General features: G+C 32.0%; 1 protein-coding gene across 2 annotated transcripts in view; it reads right to left on the bottom strand.

The window, feature by feature from the left end:
• Positions 1-465: 465 nt before the first annotated feature.
• Positions 466-20,279, bottom strand: part of LOC143231073 (stAR-related lipid transfer protein 13-like) — a 170,774-nt gene continuing 150,960 nt past the window's right edge. For both annotated transcript variants that reach the window (XM_076465607.1, XM_076465608.1), the window contains 8 exons: positions 19,816-20,127; positions 17,139-17,269; positions 16,520-16,708; positions 13,193-13,330; positions 12,582-12,745; positions 12,275-12,400; positions 10,409-10,588; positions 466-5,136 (listed from right to left, as the gene is read on the bottom strand). In XM_076465607.1, coding sequence (XP_076321722.1) covers positions 5,022-5,136; positions 10,409-10,588; positions 12,275-12,400; positions 12,582-12,745; positions 13,193-13,330; positions 16,520-16,708; positions 17,139-17,269; positions 19,816-20,127 — 1,355 coding nt within the window. In that variant the 3' untranslated portion in view covers positions 466-5,021. The remainder of the gene's footprint in view (positions 5,137-10,408; positions 10,589-12,274; positions 12,401-12,581; positions 12,746-13,192; positions 13,331-16,519; positions 16,709-17,138; positions 17,270-19,815; positions 20,128-20,279) is intronic.

Below are 20,279 nucleotides of genomic sequence, written 5' to 3'. Positions count from 1 at the left end.
CAAGCAGAACCCTTACGACACGACATTGGTACAAGTATATGGGAATTCTAAAAAATGACAAGTATTCTCCCCCTGTCTCATTCAATTGTCAACAGAGATCAGTGAAGTATTATGATTACACTTTTGAAACTTATATTATATAATAGCATGGAAGGATTAGCCCAATGAAATGGAAAGAATGAGAAAACATTCTCTTATTCTAATACTTTTGCACAGAACTGTATATAAACATGTGTATGTGAGTGTGGTAAAGATTTATTTCCTTTTTTCACCAAAGGTGAAATTGAAAAGAGAATGCGTGACATAGAAGCCTAAAGCATTGTTTAAAAGAGAAAGATATTTAATATATGTATACAGTCATTAAACTAGAACAACACTATTAAACATGTAAACGGAAGAGGCGTATACTGATCTCCACCATCATTAAAATGATGCAATAAATATTAGATGCACTACTAAATAACGTCAGTAGTTTAACAATAACTTTATTATTAGCACGATTTGTACAAATTAAGTTTATATTACCTGTCTGATAAAAAGTAACACATCATAATTTGTGAGAAACAACAGTTTGGTACAATGAAACCTATTGTAAGTAAGCAAGTAACACAGATATTATAGAGCATTAAAGCAACAAACAGCAAAAAAAGATAAAGGAAAACACATTTATAAACTATAAATATACAGAATCTTAATAAGTATACCTTAGTTATTTCTTAAGTCTTCATATCACCAGGAATTCTTTTATAATTTTACTTACTAGGTTTATTATTCTTTAAAAGAAATGGTTACTAAATTCATTCTTGAAAAATATCACTGAAACATGTTATCAATTTGACTAAATAAACGACCTAAGTTAGGTTAGATTTGTTAAAAGAGAACTGAGATATTTTATCAGAGGTTCATTTGTTCCTTGTTACTTTATAATTTTGATTTCTTCAGGTGTTCTGTGCAATGCACCCAATTCTGAAATAAACATTTATTTTTGACTTGTGATGAAGATGATAAAAGAGGGGTGTGTGAATTTTAAGCTGTAAAATATCATCTAATTTCTGAAAAATCTTAAGTTGTTTCTATAATATAACAGCTGATAAAACATGTCAGTTAGCAATGAAGACAAATTATTAACTATTTCATATGGATATATACTGGTGATTTTAAACATAAATAAAGATTACTGAATTTGTCATGGGATAAATTAATCAACTTTTATATTTCTGGGCCAACTTAAACGAATCTATAACTTATGGAATAATTCTTTCATTCTTTGTAACTTTATTTTTGAAGAAAATAAATAATTCTACATATATATTTGTCTTCTATACACGATTTCATTAATAGAGCCTTCATTAAAGGCCTCAGATGGAGTTTTTACAAACCTGTTTTACACGTTGATATTATTTAATAGCCTCATCTTTTGTTACTTAAAGTAATTGATAATGAAACAACATGATTATAAGGAAAAGGCAGATGTCAACATTTTAACCTATTTCAGGTTAGAAGTTAAAACATAAAGGAAATACATTGAATTAACTTCAGTTATATGTAGATAATTATCTATATTATTATTATATTGTAATGATATTCTGATGAAGACAACAACTGAATTGTTATTGTAACATTTGGTCCACATATTTCTCTTTAGAATGTTAACGCTACATTGGAACCAACAGGGGAATAAAAAGCATTTAAATACCAAAATAACTTTACACTGAGTTAAAATTCTTATTTTGTCTTACATTTGCACAACTTATTTTATATAAAATCTTTTCTTTTCCTTGTGCTTCATGGTTTTCATTTTCACAAATAATTAAAGAAGAAAAAATGTTATGTAAATACCATTGAATATTTCTTAAAACCTTCTGTGGTTTCCATTGCAATCAGAATGTTAAAGTGATAATAAAGATTTATTGAAAATATTTACATGGTTAAATTCAAAGCACACCAGCTGATGCTGATTAATCAGAAAAAAACAAACAAACTACAAACAGTAAATAAATGCTAGAAGAAAAAATAGCTTAGAATATGTAAATGTCATCCTAAAGTAAATGGAATTTTGAATATATATATAAACAACACATAAAATACTACTAAATAATAAATTATATATATCTTATTAATTCCTTTAAATAGGATCCCTGGTATTTATTCTTGGTTTCAAACTAAAACAAAAGCACGATTTTCAACGAGAAACTATTTTTAAAAAGTCACCAAGTAAGCAGGTTTATTTCATCAGGTTATGAGGCAATACTTTTCACATTCGATAAGAAAAAACAAATATTCAATTATGATCTTATACAAGTGGCACAGCCAGTACATCAAAGTGGGAGAGGTGACATTTTTTCTAAAAACGCATTTACCTTCTGAAAAGTCAGAAAACCATAAACATTTAAAATATGTAGAATACCAAGGTTGTCCTTTGACCCCTCTTTTTCAAATACTTGTCCTCCAACTTATCTTTTGCTTAACAACAATATTCTTGTCTTTAATTGGAGAAGGAAAAAAAACGTTCAACCTTCAGATTACAAAACCATTTCTACTTGTCATAGAACCAACTAAATGAACTTACATGACCTAATGTTAAGCAATATCACTGCCACAACCAGCACCAAATTATGAAACTCACACTGTCACCTAACATAATACAGATAAGTAAAGAACAGGATTCAGATTTTGTCAACATAATATTTAAACTATGTCCAAACACAGTATATCACCAGGCTTAGTATAGTGGAATATCCAATCATTGCAGTTTCCTTGATAACAACATTTCTTATAAGTTAAAAGAAGTTGACCATTGTAACCTGACATTTGATAGTTCAAACATTCATTTACTGTCTTCTGGAGAATAAAAAATCTGTTAATGTCAATTTAAATATATTTAATGAAACATGATAATTTTGCAAACTTTTTTAATTTTTTGTATTTTCAATCAGAAGAATACACTGAGCAACCACATAAACTAAATTGTCAAGTCAGAGACCCCAAAGGTTGAGGAACAGTCATCCCTAGCTTAAAACTGCTAATCAGGGAGGGCAATCAGTCAGTAGACCTCACTGCTTATTATGTGGCTACTGTTAACCAAATAGGAGAAAGAATTGACTGTCAAAAGTTGTAATGTCCTCACGGTTGAAAGTGCAAAGCATGTCCAGTTGTGTCATGGCTTGAAACTTCTACCTTCTAAGCTGCAGCCCTAAACATTAACCATTATGTTTTGCATGATCACATAGCACAGAAATTAAATTTGTTTTCCAGTCTTTTAATTGTGCCACAAACTTAAAATGATGAATAAAAACTCTTTTCCGAAGACTCAGATGATACAAGAGAATCCTCTACAAATAATACAAATAAGTACATAAGTGTACAAGGCAGGGAGCCAAAGCAGTAGCAGCCTCCCATAGCAATTTGGAGAATTTTTCAGTTTTCATTTGGAGGAAATTAGAAGCAGGAAATATGGTGATTTGGGCAATTTTTACCTTCATTTGTGAAAAACTGGTATCAAAAATTGTAAACCCCCTCTGAAAAATTCCCTATATGCCTATGAGTAAGTACAGTATGAAATTAAGACCAGTTCTATTAACAATAAAATAAAAATGTTATACAAAGTAAAGACTTATTATTGAAATGATCAAAAACTGTTCAGGAAATTAATCTTTTTACAGTATCACCACCTATTAAGTGTTCATAAAAGGTAATAGATATCTGAAAGAAAACATTTCTGAGAGGTTATGTCACTTTTTATACTGTTTTCCATTAAACTTAAGCACCAGCCAGTTTTAAAGACTATATTATATATTTACATGTTTAGATATTCTGGTGTGTATTTAAATACAATTTAAGAATCAGTTAACAACAACAACAATAAAACATTTCATACCTTTAAATGTTTTTTTTTTTAAATTTCCAGGAAAAATGCAATAATAAAAACATTCTACTAATCTTAATGGGTATCAGTTGATTAGTTGACCAAGTTTTCAATTCAAAGTTTACAGAAAATGGCACATTCTTTGTTTAATTATCACTTTCACAAAACCCATTTTACAATTAAACAAACAAGCAATGAGAACTTTTTCACAAACAAAAGAATTAATATCTTATTTTGTACATAACTAATATAACTAATTGTTTCTCTTTATAGACTTACAACAATAAAACACAGAATGTTCACTTCACAAATGTGGTGTTCTAACACAATATATATGTATTACTGTATAGTAAATGTACAATCTATTCATAGAGCACAAATAACTTTAAAAAGAGCTAAATATCTTAAAGTGTAAAAAACAAAATAATCAGTAATTATTCAAATTACATCTTTAACGCAACTGGCCTGAAATAATCATATATATTTTGAAGCAGCTTCTCCCATGTACAATAATCAAATTTTGGGTGTTGTCCAACATACATATTACACATAAACTTCACCAAATATTATAAACATTATAAAATGTACGAGATCTGTAATCCACTGGACAAACTGAAATGTATGCAGCTTATATAAGGCATTGTCAAGAAAAAGAACATTAACGATTATAAGCAAAACGTTTAAATACAACCAGTCATAAACTTAAAAATTTCTTACGAACAAACTACACATTATCTCATTTTCTTTGTACAAAATACAGAACTCAAGATAATAATAAAAGGCTTATGTGACAGGTCCAACAATAGGTTCTAGTCCAGTTTATGAGGCATGTATCACAAAAACTCACTCTTTTTGGTATGAAAACTACTGCAGGTCCTTTTAGTTGGTCAAATATATTCTAGCATCTGTTTCATACTAAGGAGAACCTTTTAAAAGTTTTCTCTGAACAACCTGAAGTGTTCATACATGCATAAACACATGAATCCTTTGTTGTTGTTTTTTTTTTTAAAACAAGTAATGAAGGCCCATGACTAGTTTGAAAGTATACATTTGAAATAAATGAGAAATAAGACCCTCTTTTTGAAACTTGCCTTTGTGAACAAGAACAAAAAGGGACAATATGGAATGGCATGGTTAGGTGGTCCACAATAGGGAGTCAAACTTTTGTTTCAGGACCTTCTGTTCCATGTTTGAAAGAATCTCTAAGACGTGCAAGTTGAAGAGCACAAATATGGCCAAATGATTTATTGTACCATTCTGGTGACCTTCCTCTGGAAAGATAAAAAATAATTTTATTCTACCAAGTAATTCAAAGTAAAAACTTACAAAATTTATTTATAGGTTAAAAGGTAATATATAATTATCTTTATAATATTCACTGTTTATGTTTTTTTAATTTTTAATAAAAAGAAAAGTTAACAAAGTTCACACATACATGGTAATTTTTATGGTAATATTTTTTATACACTGTGCTTTATTTTAAAAACTAAAATCTAATGACTGTTTTATAGACAGTTTAACTAAAAAATGAGGGCTTAATGAAGATGAAAAATGTTGAAAAGTTAAGCTCTTACAGATTACTGAGAGTTATTTATATTATTATTTGTAGTATTTTGGTTTAAATAACACAATAGTAACTTGATATAATAATTTTCATAAATAAAAGTAAGACCATAAAAGTTTCACCTTCAAATTTAGTGGTGTAAATTTCACAATTACATTACAATAGAATTACTACATGTAACAGTACTTTAGGCTTAGGTATATTCAACTTGCAGATCAATCATAAATACAATTCTAAAAACTTGTTTATTGATTCTTGATGTCTTTAATTCAGCTTACACTATTATAGATATAGAGAAGTTGTAAATTAGGCTAGATACATTTTATTATTAACATTATGTATTTTGTTAGTTCTAATAAATTATTAAGTTCTGTTTCTAAGTTCCATACGATTAAAAATAAACTTTAGTGTGAAAATAAAGTAGTGATCAAAACCTAATCTTGGTTCTTAAAACATTAGAGTTAACAGTAACAGTGTTAATAATATGCTGCCGTTATTTGATATTAAGCACTTATTATCAGGCTAGAAGTATAAACATAATGGTCACGACTAGTGCAGGAGTTAAGCATTCACAGTGTGTTAGGTGTTATGGGTGCAATGTGTGGATTTTATTTGGGAACTTGGGGCTGCCATTAACTTTTAAGGAAATTAGTGATGAAAATATGCAATTTTTATGTAGAATTTGAAGGTTGAAGGACAACATGAAGACTATCCTAATCAAAGTAGAGGCAATAGATAAAGAAAAGCATAGGCTGTAGGAAATGGCAGAAGGATTTCAGGAGGAACTTAACCTTTTACATGCAAAGGATACATCAGCTGACAATGACATTCAGGAAGTTAGAAAGAGTATTATTAGGACTAAAATTAGTGGATTTAATTGTAATAAGCCTATTCTGTTGAGCAACAAATTTCAGCCTTTGGCTTCTGTAGATGACGAACTACTGTAGGGAAAGAAACCAAAAGGGTCAGAGAAAGATGTAGATGATAAGGATGTTATAGGTGATTCCTTGTTAAGGTATGTTAATAGAATAGTCTGTAGGGTAAAAAGGGAGAAAAGGATCAGATTATGCTACCCAGAGGTACAGATGGAAGATATAACTAACAGAGCAAGATATATAATAAAGGGGGCTAGCAGAGATGCAGCTTTTGTTGTGCATGCAAAGGCTAATGATGTAGAGAGAGGTAAGTCAGAGGAGCTAATTAATATGTACAAAAGGCATTAAATAAAAAGCTATAAAACGTAATTTTGTCAGAGATACTGCCCAAAATTAACTGTGGGGAAAAAAGTTAAAAGTAGGTCACAAGAACTAAATACTAGGCTTAGACTGGTGTGTAAAGTTGAGCAGGTAGGTTGGTTAAACTTGTGCAATTGGTTCAGTGGAGGAAAGGATATTTTTGAAATGGATGGTTTACACTTGTATAGAGTAGGGACTGGTTTATTTGCTAAGACTATTAATTCAGCTGTAAGGGAAGTTTCAAGCTAAGACTAGGCAGTGGTGAAAGGCAGGAAATTTTTTTTTTAATTTTGTGCAAAGCTATATGAGGGCTATCTGCACTAGCTGTCCCTAACTTAGCAGTGTAAGACTAGAGGAAATGCAGCTAGTCATCACCACCCACTGCCAACTCTTGGGCTACTCTTTTACCAACAAATAGTGGGATTAACTGTAACATAATAACACCCCATGACTAAAAGGGCGAGCATGTTTAGTGCGACAGAGATTCGAACCCGAGACCCTTAAATTATGAGTCAATTGCCTTAACCACCTGGCCAGGAAAAACTAAATACAAAAAGAATAAGAGACAGAGAAATGTTTAGCATAGGATATGAGTACAGAGATGGTTATAGGAGTAGGCTTAATTATTACTATCCTAATGCTAGAAATAAGAAATAATACAGATGACTTCAGAGCATTAGTAGGAATGAAAGATTTTGATGTAATTGGAATAACTAAAACACAGTTAAACATATGTGATTTTGATAAGAGAAGTTTATTTGAAATACAAGGTTACAGTTTATTTGATAGGAGTAGAGTATTAAAGAGAGAAGGAAAAGTAGGTTTATATGTAAAATGCTAGTTACATCCTGTTGAAGTTGAGGATATTAAAGATAAACAAATAGTTGATATAAGCAATACTGATGAAACTTCACAATGAGATTAAGATTTCAGCTCTTAATGAAGTCATAATTATGTGTGCTTTTAATTTCAAGCATATAGACTTGGAAATGCTAGAGTCAAACCATGAGGGAAAAGTTTTTGAGGTTGGCTTTCTTCACCAATCAGTCAAGGAACCTACTATAAACAACACTATTTGAGATGTAACTTCAAATTCAGAAATGAATAAAAAGGGAAGAAATTAGGAAACATCTGGGTAGAAGTGTTCATTACTGTACGAGGTTCAATGTTTTGCTTCTTATGAAGATAAGGAATAATTATATTTGGGTTACAAATTGCAATAAAAGCAAATTTTGAAAGAATGCGACAAAAATTACGTGATGTGAATTAGGCAGCTGAGTCATTTGGAGACACTGAGTAGATATGGAAAACTTTAAAAGATAAATTTTTAGATATTTAAGGCAATTATATTCCTTATGGAAAGAAAAGGGTAGCTGCAAGTGAAAAACCTGGTTGACTCACAAAGAGTTTTAACAAATAAAATTACAGAGAAGCAGCATAAATTTAAGAAATTTAAATTGACTGGTATAAGAAGAGAGTTATAGAATATCAAGAAAGTTGGTGAAACAGGAAATTAGGATGTATGAGAAAATGTTGGCTGATAATGTAAAAATTAAAGTTTTCTTTAAATACATTAAGTGTAAACAAAATGTTAGAATGGGGGTAGGACCCTTGACCAATGATAAACAAAAGCTGGTATCCGATGATTATGAGGTGGCTGGAACTTCCCATATTTTTCTTAACCAGTTCAAAATTAATACAGCCATTTTGTTTGATCTCATTTCCATCTATCAAGTGTTCAAGATGTGGAATACTGCTTAAATCTTCAATAGTAAAAAAAAACCAAAAAAAAAGTAAAATTTAAGAAAATGATAAGGCTCTTAGGACAAATAATATTTCCCCAATGGTTCTGGAGGAATTTAAATATTGGATATTCGAGTCACTTACAACTATTTAAACCACTTATAGGATTCCTTAAATAGTGGTCAGGTACTAGATGGTTGAAAGTTAGGTAGTGTAGCTTCCATTTTCAAGGGAAGTGATAAAAATTGTTCCAGTAATTATTGACCCATTAATCTTACATCAGTTGTGGAAAAAAGTTTTGGAAAGTCTGTTAAAAGATACTTTGCAAAGTCACTTAACAAAGTTTAGAATTTTATTGGACAATCAACATGGTTTCACTCTTTTTCAAGAATTTCAGAAAGCATCTGACAAAGTTCCACATAAAAAAAGTGTCTCTATGGGTGTGGTGTATAAATTAGCAAATTGGAAGGAAAAGTGGCTAGATGAAAGAAAGCAGAGGGTTGTTATAAATGGAGTTCAGTCAAACTGGATTAATGTCACAAGTGGGATACCTCAGGGCTCAGTCTTAGGACCTTTGCTCTTTTTGATTTACATTTATGACATAGACGAAGGAACAGTCAATAAGTTACTTAAATTTAGAGATGATATTAAGGTCTTGGGTGTTGCTAGCTGTGAAGAGGATAATGTTGATTTAAACAAATAAATGGCAGATGAGTTTTAGTTATAATAAATGCAAGATAATGCATCTGGCTTATCATAATTTGAATTATAAGTACATATTGGATGGGAATAACCTTAACAGCATAATAAAAGAAAGAGATATTGGTGTAACAGTCAATCAGTCTCCAAAATCACCTGAACAGTTTGCTGTTGCTAGTGGTACAGCAAATAAGATATTAGGTTGTATCTACAGAAATACTGAATACAAGTCTTATAATTTCATTGTACAGGTCACAGGTTAAACCAAATTTGGAATACTGTATTCAGGCTTGGACTTCTTACCTTAGGAAGGACGTTGAATTATTGGAAAGGGTTCAGATAAGGGTTACTAGAATGGTGCACGAGATGGAGGGATTGTCACATGAGGAGATAATGAAATCTCTCAAATTCTTTTCTCTTGAATAAAGAAGGGTTAGGGATTATCCGATTGAGGTCTTTAAGATCGTAAAGGGAGTAGATAGTGTTGATGCATCACATTTTTCCACAGTTAACAGTGAGAACAGTAAGACAAGGGTACACATCTAGTAGGGCTGGAAAACATAAGTTTAAATTTTGGCAGGTTAGGAGTCATCTTCAGCTTGGACAGTTTTATTTTTCTCACAGGGTTGTTGCCCTTTGGTACGAGTTGCTTTAAGATGTTTTGAAACAGTAAATATAAACATTTTTAAGAAAAAGCTTCACAAGTGTATGAATGATAACTGCTGGCTTTAAAGTGTGCTTGTTGTTTTAAGTTAACTTAGTTCGGAGTGTAGAACAGCCGAGAATAGGTCCCATGCTGTCACAAAACGTTGTGTTATGATCAGTGCAACTCTACTGAGCACCAAAATGAATAGTGATGAGAATTTTTACCTAATTAGCATTTTACATCCGTATTTCAAAAGGCTGAAATGACTGTATTTTTTAAAAGCTTGCCTTAAATCATTTACTTGTGTACATTTTTAACTGTCATGTATATTCCAGAGATTTATGTAACATTTGAGCAGGTCTATCACACTACATTATTCTTTATGACGAGGTTACATTTTTAAAATACTTTTCATTTATAATAATTCCATTGAATTGGTAAAGAGTCTAAACAGAGTGAGTTTCCAAGATTTAAAGTTACTGGAATATAATACTTGTTTTTCTAGTTAGATTATTTAACACTTTCTTTACTTTTAGCAACACATTTTTTTATGCACAATCCTTACAATATACAATATTGACACATCCTGGCTGTAAAAGCTAGAGATTTCTTTAAACTTTCATATTAAAATTCCAATAGATTAAAACAAATCTCACCGAGTATCAACTCGACTAATACGAGTCACACGAGATTTGCCTGCCCCACAAGGTTCGATCAAGAAATGTGAGGCAAGCACAATTCCTCGCACACTTCCTTGTAAACAAGGGGCATCGGGATGATCAACGGACATTTCCACCAGTGTACAAGGACCCTTGGGAACATCTGTTACCCAGGACCTAAATAAAAATCATTTACATTATTAAAATAAATTTTGTATTCTTAATTCAATCAAATAATTTTGTAAATATTGTCAAATTTATTATGTAAGAATGGAAATGTTGCTAGTATCTACTTTTACAAGATAAGAGTGAGTCACTGTGTGACTTGTGAGAAACTCCTATATCTTTGTTATTAATATTTTAATACAAAAGAGTGCAAAATATGTTCTTATAAATACATTAACTTCATTTCAAATGAAGTCTTTAATATATATTCTTTATACCACAACAATAATTTGTCATGAGTAAAAAAAAATTACATTGTAATTTTACTGTAAAAATTATCAAAAACAGGACATAATATTTGCTCAAATATACATCACAAATATGGTGTATTAAAATGATTTTAGATCTTTGCCATATCCAGTCATGCACTACCTGATGATTGTGCATCTTGACAATAGCCCTGCAATTTAGCTTGCATTGCAAAAGGTTCTGTTTTAAGACTGTTATGTCCAAAACACACCTTTCCATAATCCATTTAGTGTACAGTTATGACAGTTTCCCAGTGCCTATTTCCACAGTAAAATCACAGATAAATTTACAGGTGCTGAATCTGATGTTTTGACCAGTGTGTCTCCATATGGAATATTATAAATACCCTTTTCATTCTCCAGTTATTTGAGATATGCAACAACTGAAAGGATGTGTTGTAGAAACAACTTTTGTTGCTTTTATAAATGGAGATCCTTCCCAATTATGTTGATTGACAAATATTGCCTGGGACACATGAACAGTTTTTGCTCATAACCTTTGTGCAAAAGTAATTCCGTTTGTTACAAAGTGATAAACTTTTCTCACCATGTCTGGAGTGTAACTTGTGGGTCCTCTTTCTGATGCCAAAGTTGATACACAATATTTTGTTTTCTAATGCCATTATGTACAAATAACATTACTATTTTGTTAATTTTAAATTTCATTTTTGAACACACTGTTACATACCTGTCCAAAAGCAATTAATTGTTAGTAACCTAACACTTTCTAAAGAAACATCAAAGAATGTTCAAATACAGTTTTGATACAATGTATTTTACCATAACGTTATATCGACTGTGATAATCATGTGGCTTTTTGATTTACATATTCAAAATTACTTTAATATAACTCAATCATCTGTATGCATTTGTGCACGTGTAAATAAATCTGCTTTGCATTAGTTTTACATTTGTTTCCTTTAATATTCTTTTTACATTATACTGACAAACCTCCACTGTTTTTTTAATGCCACACTGTACCTGATATTACAAGTTGTTTATTTCACATGCACTTCTTTTCCTCAATGGTCTGAGCTTTTTATTATGTATTGAACAAATATTTATAATGTTTAATACCATTGAATTATTTAATAAAACTATTTAACATAAATCACAGACAAGCTACATTCTTTTAGAAATAACTATTATTCTCAAAATAAATTCAAAAGTAATTGCTTGGTGATTTATTGAAGTTTCTTAAAAACCTCGTTAACTTAAACTGTAGGACTTCCGAGATAAAAGAAAAAAAAAGTCCAAGTGTGACTGCTAATGTTTTGCGACTGCTAATTTTTTTATGTAATTTGGTATCAAAATGAAACATTATATTCTTAGGGTTTTTTAACTCTGGAAATTTGAAAATTAACTGATATCAAGTATTTGTAACACTAACCTGAGAACACAATAATCTCTAGGAGGATGAGGAGTGAATGAATTGCAGACATACTGAAATATCTCAGACTGGTTGTCTAGTCTAGAAACAATTCTCCATTTTGCTAGCGTGTCATCCCAAACATTTCTGTGTTTAAACAACAATAAGGTAATCAATACACACACACACACACACACACATTATATGTGGTTTAATACTACAATTTTTTTTTAGAGAAACATAAAACAATTTACTGAATACTTCTTAGGATTAGATTTATAGAGTCAGTTTTTCTGTTATGTTTGAAATGTATTCAAGTTGTTCCTACCTGTCTCTCATTAACCTATTCAATAATTCAACTGGAGGAGCTTCCACTTCAACTGACAGTTTCCATAGCCTCAATGGATGACCATCATCCACTTTTTTATATGAAACTTCCACAGAATCATGCTGAGGAAGTACAATCCAGCCCTTGAACTTATCACGTGCTTCCTGTAAAAATGAAAACAAGTTTATAAAGATTGTATTTCATCAAGAAACAATTATGTTAAATGAATCAAGTAATGAAATTACTGTCAAAATTATATTGTATCTTAACTTGACCAATTTTTTCATATAAAAGGTATTTGTTGGTGCAAGAGAACTAATTTCAAATGGATATTTTTAGTGTAATCTCATCTCAACAGTTCACTTTCTCTAAAGAAATTGAAAAACAGAACTACACAAACCTTTTGCAATGCTTGAAGATACATTTCAACATGGGTTTTCCAGTTATAGTTCTTGGAATTATAAAGAATCTTATCTTAACTTGACCAATTTTTTTCATATAAAAGATATTTGTTGATGCAAGAGAACTAATTTCAAATGGATATTTTTAGTGTAATCTCATCTCAACAGTTCACTTTCTCTAAAGAAAATGAAAAACAGGACTACACAAACCTTTTGCAATCCTTGAAGATACATTTCAATATGGGTTTTCCAGTTATAATTCTTGGAATTAGTGAGGCTTCCAAGTTCTTCTAATGTCGGAGGTTCCCATTGGTCAGCATTAGCTCGTCTAAGGGTTTCCTCTGTTACCTACATAAACATACATTATTGATGATGTAAAGATAAACTACTTTGGTCTCTTTGTTGAAATGGGTATGAAAAAAATAGTTCATTTCTGTATAATAGTCTTTTTTTATGATTTTAGCTCCCTGTTTTACATTTTTTTATTTATTGTTGAGGACTACTTTAATTATTTTACTAGTATGATAAAAAAATGTTCAAAATAAATTTCACAGCAGTTTGTTACAGATTAAGAATGTTAAGTCTGGAAAAATGAAAACTGAATAATTATTAATGCTCTCAATGTAAACAAACAATATCCACTGATAAATGAAATCAATACAAAGAAACAAGAAAATTACAATGCTGGATTAAATGTGAAGATAATGTCACTAAAAATAAAGAAACACTGAAGTAAATAACACAGTCACACATTAAGGCACTTAGTTTTCAATACAAATACATCTTTCTTGAGTTGTTAAGCCTTTCTGAGAATTTTTGACAAGCATATTTTTGAGAATTTTCAAACCTAATTATCTACTAAATATTTCACATATTTATAGATATAGACAGAAGTTTGAGTCTGTTTTATATAAATTCACTGAAAGACGTAATTATTATTTTACGTAAAGTCACTGTCAAACATCCAATCAACTTCAAGAGAAAATAGAACTTTAAGAGATTATTAGTTTTGGGCTTGCCTCAAATTTCATCATTTTCAGACAGTGTCTAACCTTTCAATATCCCTTGGTGGTGTACTGCATTCTAGTTTCTTCACATGAAAGAAAACACCCTAACTACTAGACCTCTACTTTTTAACTGATAATGAATCCAAACTTACAAAGCTGTATACTTCAGCCCCAACTAACAAACTTAGTATTCTCTATTCCTTCAAAATAAAGTAATAAACGTACTGTGATGAGTTTTGAGGCACCTTCTAAGTATTATAAAAGTTCAACACATGAAATAGAAGTAGTATAATTACTCTATTAGCAGTACTTCAGCGGAAGATAAGATTGTAACTGCATCAATAGGTTTCCTGGATTTGCGTAGCCTACACGATTTATTTCCCATATCAACTGTAGATAGCAGTACTGACACAATACATTAGTGCTCATTTTAAATTTTAAGTTGACTGCTATGACGAGGTTCCCTTAGAGGCTTATAGACTAAAAACATTTAGCTGAAAATGTAAAAAATTTATAGTAAAGCTTTCTCTTTAAATAATATGAAGATGAGAAAAATTGATTTTTGAGAAATAATATATTAATTATGATGAGATACTTGTTTTAATGAATTCTCCTTTTTCTTTCCACTCAATAATTCAGTGATTAAATTCTACCTATCGCTGATCACTACATAAATAAATAAAATCATTGAAAAATAAAGCATTCTGAATTATTCAAGTTACTGATGAACATTTTATCAATATTCCATCCTGAACAGTTGTTAGATGGAAATAAGATCAAACAAAATGAGCACATTAACTCTGAGCTCCTTAACCTGTTCAGTGCAGTGGACAAGATAACTAGTCCAAGCTGATCGGTAACACAGTGCCACGGACGAGTTAATTCGTTCTCAATAATACCTAACTTCAACGCTAGATGTCAGCACTACATATGCATTTGACCTACTTACAAATTGTTTCACTTTCGATCCAAAATGGCGTCACGGGAAAAGTTACAAAATCGAAAACCCGACACAGGAGCTACCGTAGCAGCTGAAATACTTGGCAGTCAACAGGTTAAGGAAAATTGGGAAATTTAAAGAATGAGGAGGCACATGAACCACATATATTCTCGATGGTTTAAGGATATGTGCTAATATTTTTATATAAGTCCGTGAATAGTGGGTAGGTGCCAGAAGATTGGAAGTTAGCTAGCATAACTGCTCTTTTCAAGGGAGGCGGTCAAAATTATCCAGGTAATTAGAGGCCTATCAGTCTTATACTAGTGGTTGGAATAACTTTTAAAGTTGGATGAAAAATGTTTCATAAGGTCATTTAACAAAGGTTAGAATTTTTAACACAGTGTCTCTAGGGAAAATTACTATCTTAATAATTTTTGACAATTTTTTAAAAAGTTTATGTGCTTATGTAGATGATGTTATGGATTTTGTTTTGGTGAATATGAAAATTTTCAGACAGTGCTAAAAAACCATCTGCTGTTTAGACGTAGGGCGTAAGTTGGCTCATTTGGTAAAACAATACCTGAATGAAAAAAACAGAGATTTGTAATTAATTAAATTCAGTAAAACTGGTTTAAGGTAACAACTGAGGTATTTCAGAATTCATTCTTAAGACCTTTGTTCTTTTTCATTAAGATCAAAGACATAAGTGAAGGAATGATTAATAAATTATTTAAATTTGCTGGTAATATTAAAGTCTTAGGTGTGGCTGGATGTGAGGACAATCCTGCTGGTTTATGAAAGGATTGGATTACTTATATAGGTGGGGAATAAATGGCAGATGACTTTTAATACAAATAAATGCAAGGTGATGCATGTGGTTTGCCATGATTGTAATTAGAAGAATAAGTGATGGGAGGCACTGGAACAGTATAAAAAGAAAAAGGAACTTAAGTGTTCTGACTGAAAAAGTACTTAATATTCAAGCAGTGTACTATTACTAGTGGTAGGAGGCAAGCAGGATTTGAGGTTGTAGCTACAGAAATTTTAAATATATGCTTAAAGAGGAAATAATTTTATTACATAGGTCAATATATAGGATTTATTTTTTGAGCACTATATTCAGTCTTTGGCTCCTTATCTTCGGAAGGACATCAAATTATTGGAAATTGTTATGGAGATGACTACAACAATAAGACAGATTAAGATCTCTGAAACTGGTTTCTCTTTAAAAAAGAATTAGAGAGGATCCAATTGAGGATCATTTTAAAAGAACTGATAGTGTCAATACGTCATCTTTTTCTGAACATACTGGTGAAGATGGTAGGACTAGATGACACAAATACAAATTTTAACTAGGTCATGTTCAGCTGAGGCAGCTTTATTTTGTTAACTGTTTGTTGGAACTTTGGACTGTTTTACCTTCAGATGTGGTGATGCAGTAACTTTAATGGTGTTTAAGAGAGGATTTGATAAGTATATAAATATGTGCTCGCTGTTTTTAAGTGATGTCATTTTTTTACAGTTTATTGGATGAGAGAGCCCTTGTTATTTTTACATTTTATGCAATATTATATTAAAACAAAATCTTACAGAAAATAGTTGCTTGCAGTTTGTAATCATGAAGCTTAGGCATTCATGTGCAGCTCGGTTCTCATTAATCTCCCGCTGGTCTGGAACTCCTACAGTTTTTCTCCGTCTTGGGCTGGCACTAGCACTTCTCGGAATGGTGAGGTGAAACAGCGATGGTGCAAAACATACAGCGAGGTTTGTTGCTGTCATCTGCAGGTACAAACAAGTCATCTGAATATACATCTAATTCGATGTAATATAATAATTTAAATTTAGCTATTTTTGTTGTTGTTTTTAAGAAAGCTTGAAATAAGATGCACAATCCTCCACTTTCTTTCATCAGCAGAAGGTTTAGAATATAGTAACATCAACCTATTAGGGAAGTGTAGATTATATCCAAGGTTATTTGTAATAGAAGTTTCCAAGACTCTATTTTCATTTTCAAGGAAATTTTTTTTAAATTCTAGTATATATAGCTCATGAATTTTTCAAATATTTTCCATATCATAATTCTTATCCTAAGTACCTTAATATGTTCAAATGCACTTCATTTTGTTTCTTTACCTATACATACTCTATTTCATGGGTTCTCATTTGCCATTTCCTTACATTAAGTAACATTAAGTAAATTCTTATTTACCTGGTTTTCATCACAACACAGAGAAACCTCTTGAAGAAATGTGAGCAAAGACTGGAGTACCTCACGATTTTCATCAGGCATCAACAGAATAGCAGCTTGTACTGCTTCTTTCTGATTCTCAGTTGGAATATCTGCAGAACACAATGAAAGTTAAACCTCAACAGGTTTTATCTTTATCTTTGAAAGGTAAAGATTAAAGTAATAAATACTATTCATAAAGTTTCATTTAAATTTGTTCAAGTTTGGTTTGGTTTGAATTTCAAGGGCTATCTGCACTAGCCATCCTTAACTTAGCAGTGTAAGACTTAGAAGAAAGGCAGCTAGTCATCACTACCCACTGCCAACCCTTGGGCTTCTCTTTTACCAACGAATAGTGGGATTGACCATCACATTATAGTGCCCCCACAGCCAAAAGGGCAAGCATATCTGGTATGATTGGGTTGCAAAAACTTGTGTAAACACATACTTTAGAAATGAGTAAATGCAGCACAACTGTCAGCTTGAGAGTTACACTCTGGTGGCTCTAGTCAGTCTTAGTGTAGTATTGCAAGCTAAGAGACTCAGGTTTCAGTCTTGGTTTGGGCAGACTTTCTTAGCAGTCTGCTTCATTATACTGGCACTCAAATAATATTTGTTTCGCATCCCCCTTGAGACAACTTTAGCAGAACAGAATGAAACCAGTTGTGTACATATTTGGTTCAACAGTTGGTCTTGTGTGCTGTGTCAGTGTGTGGAATAAAAGTATGGCATTCTTTTATTGTGTGATAGTAGTTGTGCTTTACTGAAAATTCAACTATAAGTCTTAGAAGTAGAGGGGGGGGGATATTAATGGTTGCATAGGATTCTAATCCTGGTGGATCAGTTCATGTTAAAGCACTGACCAGAATAGATTTCTTATCATCATGATTCATTACAATACTATGACAACTTTAATATATAACATAAACGAATAAGAATACTCAAAGATCTGCTTTACTTTGAAACTGTATTTCTCTATGTTCCTTTTTTTAATAATTTTATTTCTTGCCAGACAAAAAAAAATAATAACCAAACAGAAGGGAGTTTTTATCTCACCATGTTATACCATATATAGTCTGCATATTTTGTTTTTTCTTTCCTTTTTTAGAAATAAGATGACACAAGAATTAGATAAAACTTATTAACATCCAGCTGTACCTAGAGATACATACTGGTGAGAAACTAAGAAACAAAGGAATTATATCTACAGTAATGCCATCTAGTGATAGTTGTAAACAACCTTATTAAATTTTTAGCCATATATAGTGCCCCCACTTTTTCCTTTCTTTTACAAAAACTCTGAATAGTTTGGTGAGGGTTTAATACTTATATTTTATTAATCTGAAGAACAAATTGCTAATAATCACTTCACAAAATAAGTTTTTGTACATATAACTGAACATAAAACAGTCAACTACAATTATATACTCTTCAAAAAAAGAAACGCAAAAGGGATATTTTTGTTATTTTAAAGAGAAATATATGTAATAACGTTACAAGTTCAGAGTATGTGATGTTACACGTGTTAAGGCACTGATTGTCAGACCAAAATGACAATAAAAGTTGTGCACTTTGAAAACGGAGGAAAACATCGGATTTTTCGCCAAAAGGCATGCGTGTCCAAATAAATTTGTTTGAGAGATCTGCATGTTCTGCAAGTGCAACATGTACAAAATCCCTATAAAATTGACGGGGTTCTTGGTTTCCATAGCTCAGTGTTAAGCCACCGACACGCAATACAGTTACGCCAAGACTTACTGAAGCACAACGAAACAACGCCATGGTCGAATTACAAGCAGGCGAATCTCGATCAGATGTTGCCAGAGCTGTGAATGTCCACCCAAGCACCATCACAAGGCGATGGAATCGTCACCAACAACATGGATCAACTCGTGACCGTCCACGATCTGGCAGACCTCGTGTGACCACGCCCGCACAAGATCGCTACATCCGGTTACGTCACCTTCGGGATAGGACCACCATTGCGACGTCTACTGCCTCAACCATATCAGGGCTGCGTAGGATTTTCGATCAGATTGTACGCAACTGTCTACGAGATTCTTAGGCCCCATGTGCAACCCATCATGGTGAACGTCAACGACGTTTTTCAACATGACAACGCCCGTCCTCACACAGCCCGACTCACCACTGTCTTCTTGAGACACCACAACATCAACGTTCTTCCCTAGCCCTCCAGATCACCAGATTTAAACCCCATCGAACACCTTTGAGACGAGTTGGACCGACGTCTGCGACGGCGACAACCTCAACCGCAGACACTACCTCTGCTTGCAGCAGCTTTGCAGCCTGAGTAGACAGCCATTCCACAGGATGTGATTCGTCATCTCATCGCTTCCATGGGCAGGAGATGCCAAGCAGTTATTGGTGCTCACGGGGACATACTCGTTATTGACGTTGAGTGACATTAAACTTCACCTAGTGAGCGTGGGTTCGCCTTTGCAGACTTTGGATGTTCAGCAGTGAATGTGCAAAGTTTCACACATGTCATACAGAACTACCCGGAAATAACTTGTTAACAATTTGTTTCATATTTTGCCTTTTGCGTTTCTTTTTTTGAAGAGTATATTAGTAATGACTTAAACATGCAGAGGAAAACTACAAAAATTAAACAAACAACTAGATGAAAACACAAACTTACACTGGAAGATACTGATGAAGGTTTCTGATAGCTTATTGGTTAACAAAGCATCTGGAAGTTCTCTGAAGTATTGCTTCAACATGTCTGCAACATCATAGGGCTGCTGTTCTTCATAACTTATGTTTTCTGGATTGGATTCATTCAAGTTTCTCAACTTCTGAATTCGTGATCGAACTCCAGACTTTCGAAAAAGACCAACAGAACTTACTGCTGTCTTCTGAAGGTAGCGCATAGCAGCTTGAATAGAAGGAGGAAGAGGATGGCCAGTCTTTTGAAGAATCAAAAGCAATGGTACTCCAAACACTACCTTATCTGTACCAAATTACATCCGAACACATTAGTTAATAAAAGGGCACACTGGATTTGAGCTAACTTAAAATTAATAATTAGTAAAAGCCTCTGACTTTCCAAAAACAATTTAACAGTTTTATTTGTTTAAATTTTTTTTTAAACCATAGCATTAC

Source organism: Tachypleus tridentatus, chromosome 10 (assembly GCF_004210375.1).
Source record: "Tachypleus tridentatus isolate NWPU-2018 chromosome 10, ASM421037v1, whole genome shotgun sequence".
Classification (NCBI taxonomy): domain Eukaryota; kingdom Metazoa; phylum Arthropoda; class Merostomata; order Xiphosura; family Limulidae; genus Tachypleus; species Tachypleus tridentatus.
The sequence above is the reverse complement of the archived record's forward strand: the minus strand, read 5'-3'. Positions and strand labels throughout refer to the sequence as shown.